The sequence below is a fragment of the Pholcus phalangioides genome, unplaced genomic scaffold, assembly GCF_987345545.1.
Source record: "Pholcus phalangioides strain wild (caught in Gottingen) unplaced genomic scaffold, Ppha-v1.0 ptg000022l_1, whole genome shotgun sequence".
NCBI lineage: Eukaryota > Metazoa > Arthropoda > Arachnida > Araneae > Pholcidae > Pholcus > Pholcus phalangioides.
In genome coordinates, this window is record NW_028301615.1 from 12,093,436 (window position 1) to 12,117,893 (window position 24,458).

General features: G+C 35.7%; 1 protein-coding gene across 2 annotated transcripts; it reads right to left on the reverse strand.

The window, feature by feature from the left end:
- Window positions 1-2,114: 2,114 nt before the first annotated feature.
- On the reverse strand, window positions 2,115-24,360 carry LOC149069474 (transmembrane protein 164-like). 2 transcript variants are annotated; one of them, XM_089249335.1, is made up of 7 exons: window positions 23,746-24,303; window positions 17,054-17,142; window positions 16,594-16,938; window positions 11,252-11,371; window positions 9,989-10,073; window positions 4,318-4,418; window positions 2,115-3,213 (listed from the first exon to the last, which is right to left on the reverse strand). In XM_089249335.1, exons 3-7 carry the CDS (start codon window positions 16,927-16,929, stop codon window positions 2,923-2,925), a joined length of 933 nt encoding a protein of 310 aa, XP_089105461.1. In that variant the 5' UTR covers window positions 16,930-16,938; window positions 17,054-17,142; window positions 23,746-24,303; the 3' UTR covers window positions 2,115-2,922. The 2 variants fall into 2 exon arrangements, with proteins under 2 accessions (XP_089105461.1, XP_089105462.1); XM_089249336.1 differs by having other exon boundaries at window positions 2,620-3,213; window positions 24,029-24,360.
- Between the last annotated feature and the right edge of the window lie 98 nt (window positions 24,361-24,458).

Consider the following 24,458-nt stretch of genomic DNA (forward strand, 5'->3'; position numbering starts at 1 on the left):
CACATTAGCAGAAAATAAGCATGTCATAGTTTTTAACATATGATTTCAATAAAATGATGAGACTAAAAGAAAAGGGGGGGGGGGAATGAAATTTTTTTGAATTGTTTATCCAAATGAAATAAATCTACAAAATTTTTACATTGAAAAAGAATTACCACTGCCATGGATCTATAACCAGCAACCAAGTTTATGAAGAATTATTATAGCCATGCCCTACTGGACGGATTAACTGTGAATGCCAATTCCTATTTACTCTTCCTCAATCACCACTTACACCAAGCCAATTAGTGGAAATTGTGAAACAAGTATTCAACAGATGACAATATCCATGGGCAAGGTTGGAAAACCGAATTTTCATCACCAATGTTCTAGCATGAAGCAAATGACAATTTTTTTTTCTCAAACTAATACGAAAAACCTCAAACAAATGAAAATTACTAATACTAGACCAGAATGTGATTGCAGAACATTGCTAGTACAGTGATACCTGTCTAAGACTCGGACACTGTATGAGACGGAAACCTGTATTAAAGGGAATCAAAATATAGTCTGTTCAATGAATCAGTGCTTTGATTTGTGCTCCTTTATAAAACAAATGTCTAAAACAGGATATTATTCCAGTCTTGAAGTTCTGTTTCGTACAGGATTCACTGCAATCATATAATAACTAAAACTTCATACAAATATTCTTAGTGTATCAAATTCAATAACTAATAACTTAATTTCTGTGCAATAACATATATAAAAAATGGCATGATATGGAATGTGAAGGTAAAAGACACAAAATGGAATGCAAAGGTGAAGGAACAACTGCATAGTGGCAAACGTATAAATGCACATGAAAGGGGGAGGAAGGGTCAGACAAGCGTCACCTAAACCTCAGCAACATGTAAGCTATAAAAAATGATACTTAAAAAATATATCTAATTCATACAACTATTTTCATAAGGCTGATTACTACAGAGAAAGCAAAATTAAGCGCTTCAGAATATGCATTTATAATAATAAAGAGCAATTAAAATATGCACCACAAAATACTAGAACAATAGCACACATAGCAATGCACCATAAGTTTGAAAATAAAAATATCAAAAGAAATCCGACACTTGTATCTAGTTTATGATTATCTCATATGTATATGAATATATAGTGCTGATGAAACTACTCAGCTACAGATATACAGACAGTGCTTATTATACGAATAACAAGAGTAATCTGAAATAACAAAAATACATGTTATCAATATTTTGTATTAAGTATGTATGTAGTAAGTTATTAAATCTGAAAAAAGATGTGTTATATTGTAGAAATTTTACTGAACCATATCTTGTACCTAAAAGAAAAGAGGGGTACAAGGTTCTCTTTTTTCTTTAAGGAAAAAAAAGGCTTGCGATAAAACTATAGACAATTATAACTTTCCTGTATAACACTTTGTTATTTAACATATAAAATGGGGGGGGGGGGGAAATTATGCAAGAATTATATATTTTACTCGCATACAGAATCACTGAATAATATTGCATAAATTTTACACATACATGTGGACAATTACATAGACAAAATATAATTCTTTAAATTTTAAACATCTATAACAACGTTATTTATAACATGAAACTCACCCTTTGCATGTATCTTTTTTTAATGACTGCATGCGGTGAGCCATTTTGTGTGTGAAGGCTGTTAGTATATTGAGAGAATTGTTTATCTATCTGCTCACATGTGATGTAAAACAGTTAAAAATATAAAATGATTACGAGACTCTTCACATTTGAATCATAATTTAATATATATATATATATGTTTATTTTTACTTCAATTTAGCCAAGCAGAACCAGTATTAAAATTCTGATTTGCATTGGGGAAGGGGGTCTATATGATCTTAATGCTCCCTTTAGTGATACTATTGAGATAGAATTTTTTTTAAATAGAAAGGTACCTGTTTGAACTTAATCTAGAATTTCATTGTTCAAAAATTTCTTTAGGTCACTTCACTTGCTCTGTCCCTCTTGTGACCAAGTCAGTGTGTTGTGGTTGTTGAAAGTTACTTCATCAGTGTCTTTGAGAATATCTTTGTATGAGCCATTTGTGGCAGCCAAAATGACCCTGGTGTGTGTGTGTGTGTCACATTGTCTTTTTATGAAATAAGTACATGGGACTTATTGGACCCCAATTTGTTTTCTTTATCAAAAAAACTAATTTATAGTAATTTTATGTGTATTATAGTACAATAACTGAGCATATTGACACATTTTAACAGGACTAGAAGAATTTTAAACAGACCTTGACTTCAGCTACTGAAAGGGTTGAGAGGACAAGTTGAGCTTAAAAAGTTTGGGATCTGATAGGCCCCATGCATGCCGCCAGGTTTTAACTTTTTTATTTAAAGAAAATGAAAATGTTGGTCTCATCTGATTCATAAAATCTGGATGCAACTGTAATCTGTGTATCACTTTTCCATTAACAAGGAAAGACACCTTCTGTTGTCAGTTAAGCACCATTATATAGAAGGAAATAAACCATGAATATTAGAATCTAGTTCTTCTGGGCAGAGAAGAGCTGGGGTAACCTTTTGAGCAAAATAATATTGTATACATTTTTTTTATTTAAAATTTATTTTTTAGTTGGAAAAAAAACAAAAGATGAGAGTAGATATATCATATTTGAAAGCCTTTACCATATTACAGTAAACTACTATTTTAAAACTTCAAAGCTATCATGTGCTAAATATTATTTAACCTTATTTAATTTATTATTAGTTAATGACTGAGACAGTTCTAAATACTTCTTTTTTTTTTTGCTTTTCATGAAACCAACACATTTTTTTTTAAATTTTTAAATCTAAATGCAGCATGCATTTTAATCATTTGCAAGTGTTCGCTTATGTTTGGAAACAAAAAAAAGTATCATACGCATATCCCTCATTTAATCTTGATGAGTGTCCTCATTCTTTGTCAGTGGAATATTGAGCATTTGTGCCCGGCACATGCTGCACAGTTGCTGCACCCTCAATGCAGCTAATGCGACATATTTTTCACCAGTCCATACAATTGTACCAAGTGCTTGCAATATCAGGAGACTCAATTTAGTGTAAAGCTTGCCAATTATCAGGATCAGGGCTGCTTGGTGGAATATTGCCCAAACACGATAATTTGGTCCATAAAATGGATCAGACACAGCCGGACAAACCATGTTATTCAGGTTTACTTCTGTGGCCTATGGAAAGAAAATACAAATTTCTTCACATGCAATATATTCCATACTTTTTTTTGGTGGGGTGGGTGGGGGGGTAGGACATTTAAACTGACATTATTTTATAGTATGAATTGATGTCATTTTTGAAAATAATCACCGATTTTTTGATCCGATTTTTCTAAGAAATATTATAGAATACAGATTAAAATCAACAATGATTTACTATGAAAAGAATGTACAATTTCACATCTGTTTTCACTGGAAGAAATTTTCAGAATACAAAGCTGTGGTCCAGGTATAACTAAAGCAGATGTTTCATCTACACCTACAGTAGGCATTTTCAGTGGTGGCAAAGTGATTTCCTTCATTTGCTAGACGAATAGTCTAAATTTCAAAATGTACAGGCTTCGATCAAGTTTTCCATGGAGCAGGAAACCATGGCTGAACATGCATTATCTCAAAATCATACCATTCTTTTCGAAATAACAGACATTGATTGAAACTTAATTTTTTTTATTGGAAGCCCTTGAAATCTGCAAACACAATTATAATTTTAGAAGAAAAGAGACCATTTGTACCAACTGATTCAGAAGAGATAGAATTCCTCAGAGGAGCTGGAAATCGCTGCCTGCGATTTCCAGCTCTTCCGAAATGTTGACTTAAGCCTATCTGTTCTGTGATTGGTCCATCCAACCCTTTCACAATCTGTTCGCAGCTCTACACAAGTCCTATGAATCCCTGAAGACGCAGTTGTTATAAATACCAGTACAACTCTAGCTTCAATCGTATCTGGTACCAAGAACAACATTTTATCACCACTAAAGATGTTTATAGAGTAGGTATAGACAAAATGTCTGGTTCAAATCTGCTTTGACCATGGCTTTAAAGCTAAAACTTCTTCCAATGATTTGCTAAATTACTTCAATTTGTTTTATCTGCATCTGCAGCAAGAAGGTAGTAATAAAAAGTGATTTTCACACTACCATAGGCTCTATACAACTACAAAGGAAATTTAAGGGAGTTTACTATACATTACAGGAAATTATTAAGGGGGGGGGGGGTCACTTAAGGCTATACCCAATGAAAGTTCTTTAAACAAAAAGATTGAGATAAAACATAATTTACCATTCCAAGAAACTGTAATACAACAAAATGATACAAGTATATCACTCCCAAAGTCAGCACAGTCCAGCTATAATCTTCGAATGGCTCAACAGTGTAAACACCTATATAGGAAATCAAAACACAATATTACAAAAAAAATCAATATGATTATACCTGAAATTTTCACTAGGGGGAGAGAAACTCTATACACAATGAAAATGTATATGATATGAGAAATTCATTGAATGTTCATACACACATGCTTAAAAGTTACTGAACATTGAAGAACTGGACACATCTCGCTTTTCACATCTCAAGGAGACTTAAAAGCAACTGAAAATTGAATTACAAAATTACAACCAGTCTATTTAAATGGTCATTCTAATAATCAGTCTAAATAGAAGATAGAAAAACTCTAAATGTGCGATGCACATACGTTGTCATATGCTTTCTGTGTGTAAGTTCGCCCGACTCTGGAGTTCTGTTCGCAAGTATGGAGCCTTCACAAAATCAAGGACATAAAGCTCCTCGAAAAGCCACACAGGTCATTTACTAAATGAATACCTGGAATGAGCGGTCTATCTTATTGCCAGAGACTTCAATTTCTGGGTTTACATTCGCTGGAATGGCGTAGAATCGCTGCAGATCTGAAGATGTGCTACAAACTAGTCCACCAAATTGTTTATCTACCATCTAGAGAACCTTTCTTCGAGATCATAGACATGCGAGTTAACCTACGTAGGCATCACATCCAAATAAGAATACCAACTGCCAGAAGAGATTGCTTTTTCCACAGATATATCGATGCTGTGTGGCGAGAATATGGAAGTCTTCCATCAGAACTTGTATGCGCCTCCTACGTAAGATTTGCTTCCGCTATTGAGGATTTCGACCTGACTCCGTATGCGAAGTGCTTCCCGTTCTATTATTTTTATTTGTTTTGTTTTATTTTTTTTTTTTTCCAGTATAAGTGCATTTCATGCCTTCTGGGATTATTGTAAATAAATAAAATAAATCAGGGATTCTTACATTTTAAAGCTGCGATCCAAAATCAACATCAGTTTTACAACCCATGGGACTGTTTCTTTTAATTAGTGTGAAACCAGTCATACAATATAAGTGCATTTATAACAGGACTCGTGTGTGTGTAAGTGAATTTGTACAACTCATCTAGGAAACTCCAGCGAATTACATTTGGGTCATGAACCATAACTCAAGAATCTTTGGGTGTTAATGGAATTGTGCGACCCATCCAGGAAGTCTGTGAGAATCAGGTTTAGGTCTTGACCCATAGCTCAAGAATCCGTCTGTGAGTGAGAATTTGTATGACCCATCTTGAAAGCCCCTGCAAATCAAGTTTGGACCATCAGTGGATTTGAACAACCCACCTTGGAAGCCTTTATGACTCAAGTTTGGGCCACAACCCATAGGTTAAGAATCCTGTTGGTCCAAGTTGGTTTTCTGTGGTTTCCAACTTTGAGGCGCAAATGCAAGCCAATCTCGCCATTAAAAAGTCTCACCATAAAGAGCAACAGCTCTACGAACATTACAAATATTCAATAATTACACTTCACTTCTAAAATATAGATGGAGGCACTGAAAAATCAGACAACACTAGATAAGACTGTTAGATACACACACACACACCTACACTTCCAGTACAACTCACTAGGTAGTAAATTGCCCATGGTGCATTCAAACCTAAGTTGTGCTCAGTAAGGAAAAAAAAAGTTTAAGAACCCCCTGCTTTAGATACATGATCTGAAAATCAAAAATTATTGTTTAAATAGAATAAATGATACTAAAACAATTCATTCCATATTGAAAATAGACTCGTATTATATATATGGGTGATTCTTTGAAATTTTTTTTTTTTTTTGCTGGAGCTATTCAGGCATATAACCACCCCTGATAAAAAGTTCATTGACAGACTAGCAAATATTCACATTGTACAAAATTATTGTTACTTCTGTATTTTTCAAGAATGAATTTATTTGACTGAAATTCTGCAGTAGTACTAACAAACTGCAGATCCAGCCCATGCCCCACAAAGGGCAGGGATCTTGTCCCGGGATCCGAGATTGTTTCTTCATAAATTCACTTTAGAGGGGTCTTTCAAAGATCCCAGCTACAAGATGTGGGAGCCATAGGGCTATCAGTATTATCAATATATGAATGCTGCAAACCCTTTTAGCAACAAACTGGGTGAGGCAGATAAAAGCATTTAAGCCTCAATTGGGTCCAAGAAGAATTTAGTCCATGCATACCATATAATAACTCGGATAACTATATAATATGGTAGTTAATAATCTCATAATTCCAATGCAATAGTTAGAATGGCCTGGAGTAGAGGGAAACCACAAAATGTGATTCAGCAAGAAATCAAGCAGTATAAAGCATGGATGCGGTTAACAAAAAATCAATATATCATGAAATGTTTCACGCTCGAATTGAATCGGATTTGGGATTTAATGGCAACACTTTTAACATAATCTTCAACTTTTCCTATAGCAATCAATATAAAATGTACTAATAAATTCCTCAGACCCTGAAGATTCTAGCGCAAACACTTACAACAGCCATTTAAGCTCAATTGCATAGCATAAAACCAATAGAAATCATGCATATCAAACATTAAAAAGGTGAAAGTGTAGATGAAAACTTGATTTAACTGTACGTATATTAATATCATACCTGTACATATACTGTTATCAATGTCTGAGTGGTGAGCAACAAAAGAGATGTTAAGGAAACATTCCTTTCCATGAACAAACACATCAGTTGATAACTCACTTAGTTGTCTGTTCTTTTTTTTTTTTAACCACTGAATGACTCAGCTCGTGTCTTAATGCATCTCTAGCTCACTAAATATCTGTACAATATTATTTGTTTCTCCTGGAATTTAAAAATGTTTCTGGAATATGGCATGGCATTGTCATTAAAAATGTTTATGTTGTGACTAGCAACTGTTTTAATCAGGTTGCATTATTCCATGAAGCTTCACACATCACTTCATTTCACTCATATTTTGCGGATTGAAGATGAACTAGCAAATTCCTTCCTTCTTTCCTTTAAACACCACCTTCCATTGCTGCAACTAAGATTGTTCCAGTTCTTTGCTGAACTCATTTCTATAGTGATGCAGTATCAACTCCTCCATATCTTCATTCTAAACTCTTTGAAGCTCATGTTTTCTTCCTAGAGAAACAATATTATCTATAATCTGTGTCAAAGTCCTCAAAATCTCGGTCTGCAACACAATCTGGCCACAATTTCTTTAAAGCCAAATTCGTGTTTCTGTTAGCCACTAGCTGACAAGTTTGTCAATGAGAACTATGAAATTTAAGATATTGATGAAGTCACTGAGTGTTAATTCTGATATATAAGAGATTATAAAATGTCTATAAAAAATTATAGAACTTCTTAAAGTTTGAAACGACAATGTTCCACGAGCCAGATAAGAGATGCTTCCCTTGGAATTTCCTTATATTTTTCTGTACATGTTTGTAAACCCCTTAATGTTGATTTGACTCCTTAACGATCATCAGAGATCCCCTTAACACAAATGGAAGAAATTAATTCCAGCTCTCCCTGACTGTTTTCACTTCTTTATTATCGCAGATCTTTATTGTAACCCTATGAATGGAAGTTGTTTTTCTTTCCTCCCTGTTTTTTCTATACTCCTTTTTAGTGATTTCTTCCTCATTCACATATAATGCATCTTTCTACATTAGAAAGAGAGAAAAATACAACACATAGAGAAGGAGAAACAGAACATATAAGGGAGGGCAAAAGAGAAAAACCTACTGAACTCTTTTTATTCCCCCATTTTATTTCTAACAGGCGAACAAAAACATTTTTCAAAATTTATCGCTGGTACTTCAAATACAGATTGTCCAAATTTGTTGCCAAAAGCCAGTATGTGAAGGGGGAAATGACAAAATTCTTCATAAGTCAAATTGTTGGTGAACCAAGGGTCAACTGTGATTGAAGTTCACATATGCAAGAAAAAGTTTTTGACCATTTTGTCAGGACAAGAAGAAAAATATGTGTTTCATAATTATAGTCTGTATTCAGCAGTGTATAAAGAAATAGCTCCTAGAATTCTATTTCTGCACACACACACACACACACACTGCCTATATATAACTACTAGCCATAATACCCGGCGTTGCCCGGGTTTTCTTCAAAGAGGCTTTATGGATCACGTGATATCTTCCTCTTTCTTTGAAGGACATGCAAACCGTGTCTAAAGATAACCAATATGGCAACTTCCTGCGTGACTAATGAAATAAACAAATCTAAATTTAAAGAAACATGGAAATGAATAGTCCCCCCCTTTTTTTTTATGGGTGCTAGGTATTTCGATTCCCTCCCCCTGAACTTCAAGTTATTAAATCTGCCTATTTCAGCTTCCAAAAATGCTTAATTAAAGCTGTGGAATTTTTTCGATGTACTTTATAGGGGCCCATAACTAATTTTAAAATATCCTAACCCACATGAATTTATGCAGTTGAATATCAAAAGACAATACAGAGACATTAATTTTCATGCTTGAGAAGATGTAAATAAAAAGTTGAAATCAATGTTATTGCATGAATGTCCAACACAAAAGTAGGTCCGGGCTAATTACTTCCTATTTAATCTTCTGGGCTTCGTATATCTCTAAGTGAACTCAATATTTCAAAAATCTAGAATTCAATAAAATTTTTAAAATTATTGATGTGGTGGAAAACCCCACCAAATTTCCGCATTTCTACAGTAAAATCAGAAATTTTAACACTGATTTCTATGGGAATCATAATTTGCCTGACCCTCAAATCGTTGCTGATAATGATTATAGCATCTATTCAAAAAGTCTCATTACTGGAAGGATTGAAAAAGTGGCAAGCCTTTATAAAGGCATAAACTATTATACATATGATAACAGGATTAGAGAAGTGACAAACCATTGTAAAGGCATATACATGTCTGAAACGCATTGCTAGGGAACCACGGTAACCAAAGTAAGCGTTCGGAAAGTGATTGTTGAGGCCCAAAAACCATTGTTGCCCGACAGTTTTTTGCCCATTTGGGGCATTTGCCCTGCTCTGACGAAATTTTAAAGTAGCCTATCGTTCAAGTCGGGCCCCATTTGGTATATATGCAAAATTTGGCGACGATCGATCTAAAATTGTAGATTTGTATAGAGAACATACACACACACACAGACAGAAAATCAATTTTATATATATAGATTACAAGCAGGTTTACTTTTGTGTGTGTTCGCCTGTTCTTTTCCCTTCCTAGAAAATTTGTATTTTCAGTTTGCACAGGTGCAAATTTCCAGGATTGAAAAAAAAAAATTTAAGACTGATTACCTCCTTTAGTTGCAATGCATCCAATCAGGAGTAAAATAATAGTTCACATACTGGTCTATGTTAAGAGAGACGTCTTTTTTTTCCTGAATGTAATCAATATATTCTGAAGCACATTTTGATAATGTTGCTATTAATAAAATTTCAATTTGAAGTGTTGCTATTAATAAAATTTCAATTTGAAGTGTTGCTATTAATAAAATTCCAATTTGAAGTGTTGCTATTAATAAAATTCCAATTTGAAGTGTTGCAATTATTAAATTCATATATTGTTTTGAAAATCAATCTAAAAAACTATAAAATTCCATGCAATGACTGATATCTTAAACACTTACCTCCAACACCTGTTCGGAGTAAATAAAATGGAGTTATAAGTATCAAAATATGTTGCAACCAATATATTTCAATTTCTAATGGTTTCTGAAAATAGAGAAATGTCTCAATAAATTTCAACTCTAGCTTAACTGTATCATAACTTACTTATTTGAATGCTTGTGAATGGCTATAACTTTTTGGTTTAATCAAAAGTTTTAAAACCCTTTGTAATAATGAAAATAAAAATCATAAATGCAGTATTAAAATGTCTGAGTATAACAGTCAGACTATAGAGATATGGCACACGATATCCTCACATAAAGGGAGAATTCATTCTTTGATATATGGACCAGTAAGGGAAAAAAAATCCTTCCGGGTTCATGCTGCCTTGGCATGAATACAATCTGCCAGAAATTAATTTGGAATTGTTTCATCTCAAAGTAGGAAAATGTTCCTGTGCAGATTATATGGTGCACAAAAACTGTTCTTCACATTGGCCAAAAAACCTGAAAACTTTTACATTTAATTCTAATTTACACGATGGCCATGAAAGCCTTTTTTGTTTCATTACATAGAAACATTTCACAGAAGGTTCACTACATGCACACACACATACATTTCAACATGTACCAATTTGTTAGAAGTTCCGCAGAGGAATATGGACAAGGTGCATGTTTGGTTTAGTAATAGCCTCTCAAAAACAGGAGTTTTATTATGTTTATGATGTTCTGATCTATTGAAAACTTCTTAATAGCTTATCACTTAACCAGTCATCTGGCCAATTAATTTCTCTTCCCCCCCCCCTTTTTTTAAAGTTTGAAGTTAATAAAATATATTTTCCTGATTAAAATGTTTTATGAATACATTGAAACTGATTTCACATCATGTTCTTGCCTGTGTGTTTAAATCAACAAAAAATATAATAACTGGAATAATTATTTTTCAAAAATTGAAATAATTAGACCAAAAATTGGCACAAGGACCTATTCCGTCATAGCCAAATGACTGATCTTCACCCCATCTCATCAATAATCCGATGGTTCTGCTTGAACTTTAGAAATGTGCATATGTCACAGAAAATCATGCAGTTTGGGTAGCATAAGTTTGGTATTGCTGTATAAATTGAAAGACAGATTTTTGAAAGAAATGTCACAGAATCTCATCACAATTTTATATTTTAGTCAAAAAAAAAATGCAGATATGGAAGACAACCAAACGTCTAAACGATTTGTGAAGCTTATAATGACATTAATTTTGGTTATATGAATTAAGAATGAATTTACCTTTCTGGTATTCAATACAGGAAATAATATAGCAAGAACAGCTCCATAGAGACAGTGCATTTGTACTCTAAACAATACAGTTACCCATTTTGATGTAGGTGGTGCAGCCAGAAGAAATATCTACAAGTAAAATTGTGAAAATGATTAATAATGCTGATAAAAATACATATATTAATACTACATGTATAAACCAGTTTTAAAAAGGACTTATTCATCAATGTTCTCTTTAAGCTGTGTGTGTACTTCAGTGCATTGTAAAAATGCTTTCATGCACATGAAAGCACTCAATACATCACTGGTGTATATTGTCTTACAGGAAACACAATGAACAGATCTTTGCAGATAGAAAAATTGGAAAGAATATTGTCATCCGTTGAGATAAAATTTTCTAATTGCACCGTTTCTATTAAATCATTATACACAGATCATGTGCAGAGATTTAAAGTATAATATAAACTGAACTTTAAAAAAAAAAAACTGACTGAACTTGGCATCTGTAATCATATTTGCTGAAGATTATCAGTTTGAAATCAGTTTTTCAAAGAAATTATCAGTTTTTGAAAATTCACACTAAGTCAAATGATATATATATATATATTTTTTAAAAAAAGTAATTATAGTCATAATTTCTCTCTCGGAGTAATAATTTTTTGTGAAATTCCTCATGCAGCTTTATAGCCCCAAACAAATATTTTTTGTTTCCCACAATATTTTTTGTGGGATTTGTTTGGGGCAACAAATTAACAAGTGCTATCAAATTTAAACTTTAATGCAAATTACATTTTCATAGAAAGAATGTTTTCTGGATGAAAAGGTTATGAAATTAGAATTACTCCAGCTCAGCAAAGCTATTTTCTGCATCACACTATCAATGATTACAGAACTGTACAGGTGTTTCTTCCACACAGGAAGGGGGGAGAGAAGTAAAATTTTCTCATCTCAACCGCTGTCTTTGATAATCACACAATTTTATGCAGTAAATTTCATATTAATGATTTTTTTTATTATTCATTCTTATGCTCCCACGCTGTTTATTACACTGATGTGATTTCTCAAACATTAACTGTTTAAAGGCCAATGTTCCATTAAATGCAATAGTTTTTATTTGCAAAAATATCCGAAAAAAATTAATTCAAATATTCTCGGTTTTTTATCACATACACTCATGTCCATAAATTAAGGATAATGCCAGCTCCGGCAAATAAAGGTTCAGAAACAAAACAAACATTACTTATTCATAAAGCCCATTTATTAAACAAAAGATGAAGAACAAAAACGATGGTGTATGTATGATACCATTCATAAAAACTACGATTTTTGCTCCCTGGAGCAATTGTAAAAAATATCTCCTTTACAAAAACTTTATTACATGGTTGGTATGATGGTTAATACATTGTATGTCTCCCTCCCAAGAGATGAAATAAAGTCCGTACAACACCTACGCATGCTGAGTATCAAATTATCGATCTGATCTTGGGGAAGATTACTCCACTGAGCAAAGAATGCTCTCCGAAGTTGCGGTACACATGTAGGAGGTGGTTGACGGGCTGCAACTCGTTGGCCAAGCATGTCCCACACATGCTCTATCGGATTCAAGTCAGGTGAGAATGCTGGCCATTCCATACGGGTTATATCCTCAGATTCAAGGCATTCGTTTACGATGTTTGCTCGGTGAGGACGGGCGTTGTCATCCATAAACACAAATTCTGCACCCATGGCACCCCTAAACAAATGTACATGTTGTTCCAGAATGATGTCCCGATAAATTTGGGCGTTCATGGTTCCGGTTTGAACATGCAGATCTGTTCTGGAAACCAATATAATTCCACCCCAAATGAGCAATGCTGCACCACCGTAACGGTGTCATTCAATGATGTTGTCTTGGTGGTAACGGGTACCTGGCGTTCTCCATATGAAAGTCTGACGTGAATCAGACTGCAAGCTAAACCTAGACTCGTCGGAAAACATCACACAAGCCCACTGTGATGATGTCCACATTGCATGTTCTCTACTCCAGGCTAATCGCTGCTGGACAGTGAGTTGCCGTGAGCAGAACACATCTGACAGGCCTCCGAGCATATAGACCAATATCTCCCAAACGTCTGTACACGGTTTGCCTTGAAACTGTGGTACCCGTGGCTGCAGATAGCTGACGAGACAGGTCGGATGCTGTGCTCCGTCTGCTTCTTTTGGCAGTTACTGCCAAATACCGGTCTTCATTCGGCGTTGTAACTCGGGGGCGACCTGCACTGTAATGTCTACTGACATTTCCGTTATCTTGGAATCGTTGCCAAAGCCTAGAGATGACACTTTGGGCAATTCCAAGTTCCTCGGATACTTCCATCTGAGTACACCCACATTCCAGGTGGCCGATAATTCTACCACGTAAAAAATCATCCACATGCGTCCTCTGTGTTATAACTATTCGCTTATGGCACTGAGCGCCTTACAGAACTCTTGTGAACAATTTTACTTCTTTGCCACCATTCCTTATATACCCCCCTCTTACACTCTCGTCATTGTGACGTACTATCGGCATCATCTGGTGGCTTCCTGAAATTTGCATATCATTCTTGCAGATGTGTGTGATAATTCTACAGGTGAAATTTTTACTTTAGATTTCGATTTCCGTGTGATTCGGAATTATCCTTAATTTATGGACATGAGTGTATAATGATTCAAAATTTTTTTTTTTAAATAAATTTGGAAACTTCAGGTTTAATATAAACTTTTTCGACAGAAATTTGACACTTTTGGACATTTTTCATTCATTTTGATTAAAAAATTTGTCAAAATTTCAATTTTGAAGTAAACTGAAAATTATTTTGTGCATTTCTGCCACTTAATATATCAACCAAACTAAATTTATTTCTTTGTACTGTTACATGTGAACAAGCTATGTGCATTCAAAAACACATTGGTCTTTCATGAGTGGGGTTTTAGGGATATCTAATGTGCAGTGCACTGTTTCGATTTTTCCCATTTGAAACACAGGATGTTGTCCTCATTCTACATATATACAAGGGTAAATTCTGTGTAATTTGGCACCGAAGAATACGCGTTCCAGGGTGGATTATTTATATATTTTGGGTGAGTACTTTTTATACTTACATTCTTAGAAATGCATGTTTGTGTGAACCACAGACGAATCAAACCGAGATCGGCAATCATAGATAGTCTTATGTTCAGCTGTGTGTAACCATGTTAGAAGGATATCTCACATTAAAAGAAGCTACTACTACTAAACCAGACATGCACCTCATTCTTTTTCTTCTGTGGAACTTCTAATTGGTACAAGTTGGAATGTGTTTGTATGTATAGTGAGCCTTATGTGAAGTTTGTTTCTATTTATTGCTTGTTATGTGTAGTGCTGTCATCTGCAATCAATTTTTTAAACTGAGTTTTTTCTCAACTCATAGTGAGTAAAGTGTAATGAATGTATAATTGTAATGTTGTAGACCTGTTGCTCTCTGTGGCGAGACTTAAACTTGAAGATCGGCTTGCATTTACACCTCGAAGTTGGGAACCACAGAAAACCAACTTCAGCCAACCACCACTGTAGAGACAGTGGGGTTTGAACACGGATCTTCGTCATGCGAGTCCATCACTATGACCACTCGACCACCACAGCGGCATTACAAGAAGCTGCAAGATACTTAGAAACACTTTCTGATTCCGAATTAGAGGACAGACATATGCCAATTACCTGCTAATGAACGTGGGAACATCAAGAATGAAGATATTGTAGAAAATGATCTGGTGACAAGTTTCAGCTGATGTATGTGGAATGGTAGAAATATTTTGCAACGAGGATGAGGTGTTAGAAACTCCCAAAGCGTGTTCTTCTAAATATGTAGGGCAGAAAATGGGAGAGGAACGCAAGCGTAACACTCATGTGAAGATTTTAAGAAAAAGAGATTTTTGAGCAATCCGAAAGAAAAATTATTGCATGGGATAAAAAAAAATTATTTCAAGAACCTGATCAAAACTACAGCTGTGGGTTCTACTGGAAAAAAGATTTTCCATATGACCATTATAGCATCTTGGATAATTCTCTCAGAATTTTGAGAAGCCAATCATATTTTTCATTTGGAATCCCGAAGAGAAGTGACAATGGACCTTCTACAGACAAAGGAGGAGTTACCATTCATTCAGGTCCACATTGTCAACTGAAAAAAGATACCAGGTCATCTGATGGTTATTACATTGTGTCTGCGAGGCCAAGGACAGTATGCAGTTTGCCAAAAAATACTATGTATAAATGCTACCAATGTGATAAACTGACGCAAAGATGTTTTCCTTTTTCATCATGAACATTAGAAAAATATTTGAATTTTCTGCACATATTTTTATGTTCAAAAAGCAAGCATGTGTTGGGAATTTGAGTTTGTAACAAAAAATAAAAAAAATGTGTGATAACTGTACCCCAGAAATAAATAATATTTATACAAAATAATAAAATAGACTATAAAATAAATTGATGCAATGAAAAATTTATAATAAACATAAATATGGTAAGACTCCACTATAACGAACTTTAAAATTCAACAAATTTCTATAATTTAACAATTTTTTTCTGAAATTCTGAAGAAAATAAAGGTCAAACCCTATTTAAAAAAAATGAATGAAATCACTCGATATAAATTTTTTTCCCTCCAAACTATCCTTAATTTTTTTTAATTATTTCTTGTCACCCAAAACCACATTCCAAAGGTTTGACCTTCCAGGGCTGCTGAGGATTTCACCTTCAGCTCTTTGGAGGCAAACAAACAAAAAGAAACAGGAAAAGTAAATGAGTAACTTTTTGAGTAAAGGAGACAATAAAACCCATTCAGAGTGCGTGTGAAAAGGTTTATGTGGTCAATAAGTGTACACCAATACTGTAAAACATTAAACTGTTCGCATGTTTAGATTTTAGTAAAAAAATAGTTACTTCAAGTTTGTGCTCTGCTTTGACTATCAAAGAAAGACTAATCATCTGAAGAGAAACCATTTTTTGGTAAGTGAAAAAAAAAATATTGGACATACCAAACAAACTTCTATCAAGCAATTTTCTCAAGCATCTCAACTTTATTCTTAACTTCATATACAGTTGATCTCACTTATAATGTTCCCACCTAGAACATTTTCCCACTCACTACAACTTATTTTCGTGGTCTCAACTTCAACTAATGTTCAAAATTTTCCTGTTTAATGTGTTTTCCTTCATGATGGTTTTTGAAAAAGTTATAAATAGGACCAATTGCAAATGCATAAAGATCAATTGTGTCAAGAAAAATATTAATGGACTTTGATCAACAAGCATATATCATGAATATATGCTCTAGATAAGCATTACTTACTTGAATAGCTGTGACAACATGACATGGGTTGAGGATGTATATCACAGTTCTTGAAGAAAACTTGAAACCAATCTCTATGCCAAAAATTAGACACATCAATACCAGAAGGAGCCTCTTTCCACCCCTGTCTTCTCGAGCTACTTTTGGTACTGGTGGAACATTTACACGTCGGAATCCCCAAAACATCGATGTGAATGAAATAGTTAATGCAACTGTAGTTTCCAGAACACGCCTCTCAAAAGACTGAAAATTAATACATTCTGGACCACCGTTGCCTTGGATGCTGTGATTGACTCCATGGAAAGACCAATCAGCAACATTTGCCAGTTTCCACATTTCAGATGTCTGAAATCAATAACAAGTATGAAATTTCAACATTCATATGAAAAGAAAAGTTTGTTTTTTTTTCTGAAAAATATTTGAATTAATCCGAATCCAGTATTCTCAAATGCATAGTCACCTGGTGAGTAATTTAGAGACGTCTTCTATAGCTAATGTAGGTTTTCCTTCTCGTGTCAACTATTTTCCAAACAGAATCATGTTTAAACACTAAATCAAAAGAAAAATAATGAATAAATATATTTTACAAATTCAAGTTTCACATCCACGAAACTTATCTCATAGCACATGGCTCACTTTCCATCGATAAGACCAGATTACTACACTCTCACTGCAATGCTGACTGAAGCAGGCCTACCAAGAATTCTTGCATTTGTTTTTGAATAAAATAAAAGATATATCAAAACTCAAGTTAAGATAAGAACATTTTAAGATTATCAAGCAAATGATAAAATTTCCATAGAGAAGTTTTTCTTATGATGTTGGAGCAGAGGCAGATTTAATGGTAGGCGCACCAGGCACAAGCCCTGAGCAATAGAAAACCCCAACTTAACACTTTCTTATAATTTAGGGGGGGGGGGGGGAACAATATTTTCTTCTGAGCCCGGGGCCTCAACTGACCTTAATCTGACTCTGCATTGGACATTAATACTACTCAAAACTAGGCCTAAAATTGATAAGTTCAATTTTAGGCAAATCATTGTCAGCAACTGATTAATGGACAAAGAATTTAAATAAAATTCTGTTTTAAGTTCAGTAGAAAAAGCAACTGAAACCCATGAAATGATAAACAGAAAGTATAAGAGGTTACTGTGATGTTACCAGGGCCGGTCTTAGACCTAGTGGCGCCCGGTGCAAAAACAGCAATCAGCGCCCCCCCCCCCAGGCTCAAATCCAGAGTGATGTGTCAAAGGAAGCAATTTTTGCTAGTCGTTACTGTCCCGTATTTTACGGGACAGATTCATCCTACCATATTATCAGACTCTAGGCGTGGTGATCGTCCCCATCTGACGCAACCCCCCCCCCTCTTGGTTGGATATTAAGGGACAAAGAAGTCGGGAAAAACATCTTCTAGAATGGGATTACTGCTATTTAACTAGTAAACAAGCATAAAACCCCAACTTGTTTGACTTAATTAAAGATTAAAACGGATTAAAAAAGCAAAACGTCACACATTCATGCAGGATACTCGTCACAAAGGATCTATCTTCATCATGCTTATTGTAATTGAATTTTATGGTAAAATTCATGTAGTGCAAGCATCACGTACGGGCAAAGCTGATAATAAAAGTAGTTAAATTAAAGTGAAATTATGTACATATGATTTCTTTCATATTTATGACTCATGAACTTCATTTGAAATTATCCCTTTCAGACCCAGTACTAAGAAACAGAAGGGGCAGACAAACACCAGCTAAAGCACCAGGCCTTGCAACTTGGACAGGCCGTAACTATTCTGAGGCAACTTGGGTGGTGCCCCGAGCGGAATGGGAGGGAGACGTGCTTGTAACTCCTCCTTTTTCTGAGCATAACTATTTCAAGGAGACACCAAGAAAAGACTGCTCCCGAGAAAGCACGCTACGGCCCTGGGAAAGAGCAGGGCCGACTTAACCGTATCATGCACCCCCCCCCCCTCACGGGCCAACTGGTTTTTCTGAGGCCCTACCAAGTAAAGTCTAGAAAATTTTAACTAGATCTCGTTTTCGTGAGGCCCCTCTATTCTTGAGGCTTCCGGGTTGCTCCCGAGTGGGCACCATGCATTAAGATGGTACTGGGAAGGGGTTGTTTTTTTCACTCTGTAGATTTTTTTTAACCTCAGGGACTTTGGCTTTAATTTCAACGATAACGCAAATTCTTGAAGTTTGAGCTGAACATCCCTGATGTTAAAAAAGAATATCTAAAGTGAAAAGAAGCAGCCCGCACGTTTGTGCATACAGGGTCTAAAAGGATTATGCATAATCACCGGTAAAAGTGATAAATGCTGCGAAATTTATCAAACTTGCAGTGATGATTGGTGTTTATTAGACTTGTACAGAGCGAACTATTCTCAAAAAGGAGTTCAATCGATGGTTCTATTATTTCGAATTTGCTCAGTTAATCTAACTTCCATTCTTCCTACATCTTTTAATGGCAACAAAAGACCACTCACAAACACACACACACACAATCTACTCCAGGAAAATCTCGCATTTCTCTCTTTCAGATGTTATCTTTCCATTTCCTAAGAACTTTTAGTTCCAGAACTTTTTTGTTCTTGTTTCACGGCGCCAATCCAAATGTTTTCAAATATGTTTCCCAAATGTTTTCAACTATGCCTCAAATCGTATCACCTAATATATAAGCTTACCTTACAGTTACAGGCAGCTTGATCAAGTTCACACTATGATTCATATTCCCAAATAATGCATTATTAACATAGTGGAAAATTTTCATGTTTTAATAAACTGGCACACTATTTAATTAATAGATCTATTTGGTGAGACATGTCATCGCTCTTACACCTAGTACCTTACCAAGGAGTAAAACAATGGTGTGAAGCATATCTTAGGGAAAACGATACCAATGGAATAAAGCAATACATATTTTGCACCTCTAACTTTTTTCTTAGTTTCAAAAACAGAATTTTGGGGGAGGGGCGTCATGATTGTGGAATATGGTTTTGCAAAGCTGTTTAGAAAAATCTAATTGAATTTCCAACATATGTTCCTTAGTTTCTTCAAAGGGAAAAGATGTCTTTTTAAAGTCCTGTTGTGGCCACACCTTACCAAAGCCTCCTAGACAGAGATACTGTCTAGTAGCCGAGCCTCATAGGAGGCTTTACTGTTACTCACCGGATATCTGGAACAAGATTCATGAAACTTGTTCAAAACAACATGTTCAGTTGTGTATGTACGGTTTGTTACAACTTTCGACACACACACATACATTGCACTCAGGGACGGGTCGAGACAAAATCTCTACCTGAGCAGGAACTATTTTTGGGCCCCCCTGACCTCCCCAATTAGAAAAAAAACTTTTGTTTCAATCGCTTCGTTTTGATGCGTTCAAAAAAATAGCGATATTTTATGTCATAACACATCATGTCGAATGTTTTTTTTGCCCTTTTACCTTGGCGCTCCTTCTAGAGCGGGCAGAAATCATTTTCCAATTTTTTCGTGCTTTTACTTCGGACTTAACGCTCCTCCTAGAGAGGGCACAAATAAGTTTTCCTATTAATTATTTTGCATTTCTACTTTGGATATGACGCCCCTCCTAAAGCAAACAGAAATCATTTTCTGTAATTTCTTTTACCCTTTTACGCCAGATTTGGTGCTCCTACTAGAAGGGGCAGAAATCATTTCTCCTAACTTTTTTTCGCTGTCTGCCTCAGACTTGACGCCCCTCTTACAGTGGGCACAAATTATTTTTCCTAATTTTTTTTGCCCTTTCACTTCGGATTAGACGCCCTTCTAGAGCACACCCAATTGTAATACTCCTCACAACACAGGAACACACTTTGGCTCTCATTAGTAGAAAAATTGGGTGATCAAGGGGGTGATTCCTCCATTATTTTTATTTTTTACTGCACAACAAAAGAGGAAAGAAATTGTGTCTTCCCCCAAAATCTCCTGCAGAGGTAAACGAAAAGAGCTCGAGAGAGAGAGAAAGAGCGTACATTTTTATCTGACCAAAATTGCTATGTACTGTACATATATAGGTGCACTGCCAATCAATTCTTTTCTTTTCGAAAAATAACCATAATATTATATACACACACAAACCTCCAATTTTTTTCTCATCTCTGTCATTTTTGATGTATATTTTATTATTTTTTTAAATAAGTACCTTAAAGATATTTTTCTAGCAATGTATATTTAACACGTTTCGGCGCCCCTTCTCATTTCGCACCTGGTGCAACTGCAGCAGTCGTACTGCCCTAAGACCGCCCCTGGATGTCACATTAAACTTTTGAGGTGGTACTCGGGTCATTTGCATGAAAATGAAAAAAGTTGTAAAAAAAATATATCAACCAAAAAATTCAAAAAAATTCTTGGACACTTCTTTACCTGCTAATAAATGAAATAGTCAGCAAAGAAGTTTGTTAAAAATTCATGGTGAAGAACATTCATTTAAATGTAACCATGTTGAGAGATGGCAAATCCAATGGGGCATTGTGCCTGCACTTAAGCATTTAATTTGATATTAATTCTTGACAATCACAACTTGTTCCATCTGGGGCCGTAACTGGGAGAGTAAGCGGGTCTCATGCCCCAGGCACTGGACCCCCAAAGCAGAATGCTTAGCACTGTTCTGCGACGAGCCCTCGACTGACTAGAGATGTTGTGCGGTAAAAATCCCCATGCAGATAATAGTGTTTTTTGCACTTTTTCTTAAAATTGTTCCAAATTGTTCTGCAGTAACACAGTAATTGTTCGGAACATTCTGCTTCGGGGCACTGGACCAGAGGGGGTGCAAATCTTATTCTCAAACCTCTCACTCAACATTACAAGGGGGCGTAAATCTTATTCTCAAACCTCTCACTCAACATTACAAGGGGGGCGTAAATCTTATTCTCAAACCTCTCACTCAACATTACAAGGGGGCGTAAATCTTATTCTCAAACCTTTCCTTCAACATTACAAGGGTTTGCCAAAATGCACACTTGCTCCGGGTGACCAACCATCTACAGGGGTGGGAAGTGACAAAGTCCATTTCGGAGCAGCAAAATTCAGGATTTGGAGCAGTTTTGGAGCAGCAAAATATAGGATTCCGAGCAGATATTTATAAATTGGAGCAGTGAAATTAACAAGAATATTTTCGTTAACCCCCACCCATTTTCAAAATAAAACAACTGCACTGTCTTTTGTTATCAAACATCTTTTCATCAGCTTGTTTCTTGTTTCTGGTGTTCCAGGCTTTTGACACCTTGTTTGAAAGAGCAGCTGTCATAAAATGTTTCACACCAGTCTATTTAAGATGATTTTTGCTTACTGAGGGCACTATTTGCTGTCTGGAACAGCAGCCCTTCAAATGGGCTAACAATTTTCTATATCGTTTTCAATTTTTTTATACTCAGAAAGAAATTGTTGCAAAATGGGAGAGAATGTCGGAAGAATCAACACGATGGTTGGTGATTCAGCACTCATTATTTGGCGAGATTGGCGATCTGACAATCATTATTTTGCGGGATTGGTTATCTTACTCGTTATTCTGCAAAGTTTCTAAATTGGCAATCGTAATTCGGCGGACATGCTGTTTTTACTCCCGGAATGGAAATTTTTTCACAAAACATCGGGATTTGACGATGTTTCGTCCAGATATATGGGACCAGCTCATTGACAAAGACGAAGCTCTGTTTGAATAAAGTGCATGTATAACCACTACCGAACAACTTGACCCCTTTCAGAGGACAGGTAGATTTTAAAACTTTCATCCTTAAAAATATGATATAAAAATAGTGATGATCTATATTGATCTATGGGACTAATTGCATGATCAATGCAATCCCAAATCTAGGGAAAGGCACCGGCTCACCAACCAGCAGCAGTGTACTTCACCAATAAGACCAGATGCATTCTGCCTGTATGGTACATCAGGGCTGGACGAATCGCAAAAAAATTTTTACTTGAAGAAAATGCTTCGTTTGATTTTTCAGGGTGTAGTGACCCTCTTTCATGTTGGCAGATATGCTGCAAAAAATTCAAAATATTTTGCGCCGCTCAGCCTGCAATTTAATAACTACACAAAGGAAGTTTTAGGCACCATGGTGTCCTGGTGCTGGGGATGTCTAGCCTTGCTGTACTTCACTGAAAAACTAGTCGAAACGATTAAAAGTGCCTTGTAAAAGAGCGAGTTATCAAAAGTTACGTTTTTTATGAATGTGCTAGAGATATTCAGTAACCCCTCCCCCAACCTAATAATGAATACACACATTTCAAGAAGCTTAATTGGTTATAATGGCATGTGTCTAAGACGTGCAGTTCATAACAGTTTTTATTTTAGTTAGTATTTTAGGGTTAAAATTTCTGGGGAAAATTATCTGATCCTTCTTTAACACATTGTTCACCGGTTGCGAGTTAACTTGTGTTTTTATACTAATAGAGGTAGCCAGTGCGGGTGTGGTATTTTTCCTTAAAAAACTGGTCTACAATGTGTTAACATCAATTCAGTATTAGTGTTATCCTTGGACTCAAATTCAGTGATTCATACATAAAACATTACAAGAAACAATTCCAATTTATCACAACTTTAAACACACTGAATGAGCACCTTTTAACAACATGAATGACACAGGCACCAGAACCTGAAGGCTGATACCCCCAACAGTAATTAATGAATATATCAGTGTTTCCCAAAGGGGAAATGGAATGGCCCAGAGGGGCAATAGAAGCTATGGGTTTTCCGTGGAACCCTATGGTGCTTTCAAGATGGACAAAAAAAAATTTCTGATGCGGGTGATATGAATCAAAGTTAGGGAAACTATGGAATATGCAATGTGCCCTCCTCCATAATGGCTTAAGTCCCGTGTATACGGGACAACTGGCTAGGTTCGGCCCCCGCCCCCCCGAATGTTTTCATGTCGGCGTTAAAGTTAAAATGTTAAAAAAAAGTTAAAATGACGGGGCCTGGACACGTTGAAATGTTCGTGCAAACAGTTCAACTTTAAACTGTCAAAAAATTTAGAAACGCAACAATTTCCTCATCAAAGATTCAATGTGTGTCATGTCAATGCAAAACAAGGGGAAATTTTCGAGCCGAGAGTTTGTAAACAAAACACTCAATTCAGTGGTCGATGGATTTGATTGTACTGTAGAAATTAATGATGCTGCCTACCTCGAGTAATTCTTCCCGGTGCACTTTAGCAATGAAAACATTTAGCAACTGAATCCCCGACTTCACACCGAGTCGAGAATTTTTTCAACACATAAAATGAAATTACAATCACTCGTACAAAAAGCGTACCTCTATATCGGCAATATGTACATTTTATCTGGGTTCGGATAATGAGGCAGTCGTAACTTACGACAAAAATCGTAAGTTAGGAGTGATTTTGGACTGCTTACCACTTACCAAAAATTTTTTTCATGTAACAGCAGTAAAAAAATCTCATCTTTACCAGCAAAGCGGCTCGAGATTATCTTTACACAGCTTTGTTTACCAGTAATTCCCGAAAAGTGTAACAGCCGAAGGCCGGCCAATTCCTAGCAAGTCTGACAATTAGTGTTTTCGTACATTGGCCGGCCAGTTCAAGAAGTGGCTGGAGATGCCTGGCTAAAGTCCGATGTGCTGCGCTATATGTCCCGTAGGAGCGGCACAGGCTCTCACTATATTAATTCACAAAAGACAAACACTGCCCACGATATCATTTGTTTCATGCGCGAATCAATATAAAGATAATCACTCGTGTGAGAGCTGTACGCGTACCCATATCTCACCACGTTCACAGTTGAGAAGGGATAGGTGTGCCGCCTACCGGACTGAAAATAAAAAAAACCACAAATCACCAAACTTTGGCCAGGAATCTCCAGGCACTTTGCGAACTGGCC